This window comes from Mustela putorius, unplaced genomic scaffold, assembly GCF_011764305.1.
Source record: "Mustela putorius furo isolate JIRA1106 unplaced genomic scaffold, ASM1176430v1.1 tig00003834_pilon_pilon_pilon, whole genome shotgun sequence".
Classification (NCBI taxonomy): Eukaryota; Metazoa; Chordata; class Mammalia; order Carnivora; family Mustelidae; genus Mustela; species Mustela putorius.
The window spans coordinates 45,095,936-45,101,935 of NW_025421987.1; the positions used below are offsets into that span (position 1 = coordinate 45,095,936).

Here is a 6,000-nt window from a genome sequence, read left to right on the forward strand (position 1 = left end):
GCTTTCTGCACCTATTCCCTCACTCTTGATTGGGTGGTGGCTACTTGGATGTATCTATCTGTAAAATTCATCAAGCTGTACCTTAAGGGTTTGTGCATTATACTAACGTTAAACAAACAAATAAAAAACCACAAAACTTTAAAAACCAGGGAAGCCCTACATTAATGTAAAATAAAAGAGCAATAATTACAATTATAAAGACACTTGTTCATCTTGTAGGTATAACAATATTATAGCTGCCACAGTTTTAAGCACCTGGCCCATCTTTAGACTGAAAGCAACCTGAGGGCAGAGACCATGTCTACACTTCAGGCATGACTATGCCCTGGGTGCAGGGCGTGCTCAGCCCGTTGCAGTACTGCCTGATGGGCTCTGTGAAGAGAAGGTCTGTGCTGGTAATGACTCGCTCCCACAGAAAGCACCCCACGCCAAAGTCACAGGCACCAGAAGACAGCAACTTTAGAGAAAATTATGCAGTGACTTGCGTGACATTAACCACCTGGCTTACAAAATTAATCCATCTAAGTATAAGGTTTTTTTCAGTCCTATAATATCTGGTGTCATTACATTCATTCTGTTTATGGCTACTAGGAATTTTATCTTGATGTCCAGTTATTTGAAGAGGAGTAGGAAAATGACACTGACATTTTCAAATCATTGTGTGTGACCACTGGTATTTACAGTTCATCGTTTTCTCTGTTTTCCTAGAAACACATCTTTCTGACCCACTGACTTTGAAGACTTTATTTTCTTCTCCTGGACATTACATCAATCGCAGCCTCATGTCCACTGATTGCCACCTCACCGCTCCTTCCCAACTAGCTCCTTTGAGGTTGGGAACTGACTCCTGCTTTCCATCACTCAATCCAGAGGCTTGCATGGGAACTTTAACATGTCCTTTTTCTAAAGACAGCTTCAGTGGCCAGGCCTCAGTGTGCAGGGTGCTTGCCCTTCCGTTCTGGTTATTCAGCAGAAGCCCTGCTATGTTTTAACATTCTGATTTCCAATAATGGTCTTTAGAATCACAGCAAGTAGTTTATTTGTGAATGGATAAACAAGATATTATTTTAGAGGTTAATGTACAAGATGAATATTAAAATCCTAGTTCTGCTGCGGCTCTAAGGAGGAGTCAGAGAAAGTGCGTCAGACTCTGGACCTCCATGAATCCACCATTAGAATAATTCTGAAGGATATAGAGAAGATCCCACATCAGCCAATAAAACCCCACTAGTGATTGATTAACTTGTACGTTGATAATGGGCTATAAATGAGAAATCTGGCTTCAACAGGACAAGGACCTAATAATCCTTTGTCTGGGTAATTATTATTGTTACTATTATCTGAAGTGATGCACTCACAGTTCATGGGTCAAGTTATGCCTTAATGTAGTGAGTGCTCTGATTGGTGCATCACTCCCTTGCACATGTGACTTATCATGGTGATTTTATAGACCTGGGATGCTGGCAATCAGAGCATTAGCAGACACAGCCGCTGAGGGAGAGCGGAAGTGTGCTTGGGTGCTCGCCAAGGCTGTCTTTCAGAAGCAGGCAGCTGGGCCACAGGGTCCCTTCCAGCCTGCCATGTTAGAGTGGACTTGGATCCACCCACTGAGGCCCAAGGGCACATGTTTTCATGCCTGGACTGTCCAACTTTCCTAGCCTCTGTCCACACCTCTCACTTAACTGCAGTAATTCTCTGTGGGAGGGGAATGGGTGAAGAATGAGCAAGCCCACATACCCCCCTCCCAACAGAATCTAGAAAAGGGGTAGCCTTGTCACTGTTAGTTGAAGCATTCCCTCAAGCTGCTGCCAACCCCCCCCCCATTTCCTCACCCATATAGATGCTAACATATACTCTTCAGCAGACCTGTGCTACCCTCGCCAATATCCCCTCTCAAGCATAGACTGCAAAGAGTGAGCTCAGGTGGAGGGAGCAGAATGTGGGGAAGCTGCCAGAAGGCATACATTGGTGATAAAAGAGTATTAAGAAAGGAGAAAGTAAAAGAGAGGAAGCAATCAAAAAAGCAAGTAGTACCAAGTGAGTAAGAGACTATAGAAAACATTTGAAATAGAACACTTCCCTTAATGAGATTTGTTAATAGTTTCCCGAATCTAACCAAACAGGATTTACAGACTGGCATTAATAATGACAACCCCCTTTTCCCAAGCCTGGGACACCTCTGATTCTGAAGTCTTGGCTCCTTCCAACAGCAACATGATTTGTCAAGGAATCACATATATTAAGTACTCGCACTTGTATTAAACCAAAAAGCACCAAGAAAACTAAGTTGATTTTTAAAATTTTGTTTTTTGAAAAAATTCAACAGTATTTGTATACCTTTAGCCCTAAGGTCTACTAACAGGGATTCATGTCAATAAAGGTTGTAAATATCATTATTTGGCTTTATTTGCTGTATGTTCTTATAGTTGGTAAGGAAAAAAGTTCTATCCCAAGCACAATTATAAAAGACTTAAAATAATATACAAATTGCTAACATGGATTAAAAACTTGCCACATGTTACTCAGGCCAGACATCAAGAGACTGGATTGATTAAAAGTTCACTTGGGGCACCTAGGTGGCTCAGTCAGTTAAGTGTCCAACTCTTGGTTTCAGTTCAGGTCATGATATCGTGATGGTGGGATCGAGCCCCACGTCAGGCTCTGTACTCGGCATAGGGTCTACTTCAGATTCTCTCTCCCTCTCCCTTCTGCTTACTCTCCCCACCCTCTCGAATAAATACATAAAATCTTAAAAAAAAAAAAAGGATAATCCTTAATAATCTGGAGGTATGAAATGTAACCAGGATCATACCTACTCCTCCTTACTCCTCAGGTACTCTGAGTTCGTGTCTACTTTCTGCACCAACTCTCTCAGTTTTCATGCCTTGGCTCCTTGATTTTGTCTGGGAATTTGGTGGGAGAACTCTCTGGTTTTCCACCCAAAGCAGGAAATTGCTGCTGGGGGAGTTTCCTATGAGAACAAAACTTTTCCCTGCAATGCTAGTCAATGCTAGTTGGTGCGGGGGGTGGGGGAGGTTGGGGGGGTGGGGTGGGGGAATAGTGCAGCCTGCCTAGAATAGATACTGGACCTTGTATTATAGGGCCTTCAGCTTTCAGTCTTCTGGTGCAGGAACCAACAGCTTCCTCGTAACTCACATCTGCATTCCAGTTCACTGAGTGATTTTACACACTAGCTGGCAATTCCTAAGCCTCCAGTAAAACCAACCAGGGATTCACCTCATCCATCATTGGACTGCAGCTGCCTTTTGAGGGCCATAGCAGGGATGGAAGGGTGTTCCCTAGCCAGGGCTAAATCAGCCAGTGAAGAGCAATCCTCCCTCAAATTCAAACCCTGGAAAACAAAATGCATGAGAAGCAGATCTGGAGTTCAAGATGGGCCCCAAACACTGAGGGAGCTGGATTCAGATCCTTCTTCAGAACTAATTAGCTGTGTGACCCTGGGCACATTATCTAATCTCCTAAAAGTGTTTCCTCTTCTGTAAAATGGGGATAAAAAAATTGACCTCATAAGGTTGGTGAAGATTTAAAAGAAAAGACACATGCAGTCCAATGCCCCAAATGTGAACACCTTCTGTGGGGTAGTGGTTAAGAACCAGGGGTATGATGCCAGACTGTTGGGGTTCAGATCCCTATCCCTACCATGTAACATCTTAGGGCACTGGATAAAATACATAACCTCTGACTCAGTTTCCCCATCATTAAAATGGGGTTTCATTACAACACAAAGTAGATATCCAGTAAATATTAGCTATTTTTAAAATTTCATTGTGAGTTTGTGTTTCCAGTGCAACCAATAACACAGTAATGAATTAAGTGAGAGTTTATGGATGAATTAAGTGAGAGTAATATATGCTTTTTTTTTTTTTAAACTCATGAAGACCTTGCATGCTTTTGTGATTTTTTTTGCTGGGCAGAGTCAATCTGTGATGCAAAGGGTGGGGCTAAACTGTAACTCGAAGAAAAAATTCAAAGAGGGGGAATAACCACCCACCAGGGAGCTATTTCTTTTGTAATGTACATTCCATTTCTTCTCCCTCATGCTTTTTAATTCCTTCCACATTTCCTGCCATAATTATCAAATGTTTGGTTTCTGACCTCACTCTTCTGGAGACTAGAGCCCAGGGAATTTGGAATTGTTTATTTTCTGTCCATAAACCTTTGAGTTAATGGAGGGGCTTGTGAGTGAAGGGTTTGTTGGTTTGTTTGTAGTATCTCAGGAAGGTCACTGGAGTTGAAAGGAAAACATTACCAAAAAAGCGCTGAAATACTTTGGAAACGTGGAGCCCCCAAAGAGCAGAGCAACGGATCTCTTACACTTGCGCAACGCTGCATTACGGGAAAATTGAGCTTTTAAAAGACTGTTATATGGCCCTGATATTAACACAAAATCCGAGGGCACTTTACAAAGTAAAATAAATAAATAAATAAAGGGCTGCGAATCACAATCTTACTTTATAAAAAAAGAAAAAAGCATTCCGCCCTAAAGAAGAATCTCTCCCCTCCCCTTTCCCCGAGGAGTTAGGAAAAAGCCCCCAACTATTTTTAATTTCCTCTTAACTAAAGGAAAGAACTCAAAGTCGCCTTTTTGAACTCAAGGGCGGCTCTCGTCGCCGCCTCCGTCCCAATCCGCCCAGCTCGTCCTCTTTCCCCCTCCTCACTCTCCCTCCATATTAGCCGCGTTGGGGCTCCCGCTTATGGCCCAAACTACTTTTCCTGATCTGGAGGTTTAAGTTTCGCAAGTAGCATTTCTGCTCGGAGCGCCCCCTCGCCCCACGCATGGAAACTCCCAGTCCCACCCCGGGAGAACATCCCCAGGACGCACTCCCCGCCCGTCCGGCGCGCACACCCAAGTGGCCCCGGAGCCCGAGTTCGGACCTCCTCGGCCGCTCACCTACCTCGGCGTGGACCCAGGCGACCGCCACCAGCGCGAGCGCGAGCCAGCGTGTCCACATCTGCGGAAGAGAGAAGAACGAGACTGAAGGCGCCGGGCCCCGCGCCCACCCGGGAAACTTCGCGGGGTCCTGCGGACTCGCCCCCTCCGCCCGGTCACCCTCGTCCGCGCGAAGGGGGTTGGACCACCGCGCCCCGCGCCGCGCGTCCAGCTCTCACCATGGTCCGGTCCCGGTCTCCTGAGGGCGCGGGGCAGGGCGGCCGCAGCGAGCTCTGAGGGAAGGTGGGAGCTCCGCCGCTCGCTCGGCAGCCTCCGAGGAAATCCGACCTGCGCTCACCGCCCCTTAAGACCCCTCCTTCCCCGACTGCCTGGCCCCCAGCTCCTCCCCATTCTCCTCCCCTTCTGCAGCAGCGGCCCCCGCGGCTCGCGGCTCCGCTCGGTCCTCCCCGCCCCTCGCTCTGGGGAGCCCGCGTGCGTCCTGGCTCCGACCGAACAAACCCCTCTCTCCTCAGGCCGCGGGGACCTGGGGGCAGAGGCAGAGACGGGGTATCCGGGGGGCGCTGCAACAAAGGCGGAGAGGGATGGGGGGCCGAAACCCCACCCCCGGGAGGGCCCTCTGGCTTGCTGCAGCTCTGGCGGGCCGTGGGCGCGGGCTGCGGCGATGGCCAGGTGGGCGGTGCTGCAGGGGGCTCCCGGCCGGGTCTGGGGCGGCAGTGTGCAGGAAAGGGATCCTTGCGGCCTGGGGAGCCGGAGCCGCCCCCCACGACTGATGGAAAGAGGTGCAGAGGGACCCCCTCACAGCCCAGGGACCAGGGCGTCACGGCAGACAGAGTGTGAGGAAGTGGGTGCAGAGGCCGGGAGACCAGCCAGCCAGGGGAAGGCTGCTTTGGGTTCAACCGTCAGTTTCCTTGGGGGAGAGCTGGGAGCCGGCCCCCTCTGCTAAAAAGATATGGACTCCAGCGTTTGCCAGCAACCTCATCCCGTCCTTTCCTCTGGTCCAAGAGTGGTGACCCCCTTCTTTCTTCTGTCTGCCCCCCATTACCTGTGCCCTTACTCCCACCCCCGTCATCCCAGGTCCCCTCCCTATT

The 6,000-nt window shown here is 48.3% G+C and overlaps 1 protein-coding gene across 1 annotated transcript in view; it reads right to left on the reverse strand.

The window, feature by feature from the left end:
* The window catches only part of FSTL1 (follistatin like 1), a 53,375-nt gene extending 47,649 nt beyond the window's left edge, over positions 1-5,726 (reverse strand). The window contains exons 1-2 of the mRNA XM_004772789.3: positions 5,131-5,726; positions 4,917-4,973 (exon numbers count right to left, since the gene is read on the reverse strand). Of these exons, the coding sequence (XP_004772846.1) occupies positions 4,917-4,973; positions 5,131-5,133 (60 nt within the window). The 5' untranslated portion in view covers positions 5,134-5,726. The remainder of the gene's footprint in view (positions 1-4,916; positions 4,974-5,130) is intronic.
* Positions 5,727-6,000: the final 274 nt, after the last annotated feature.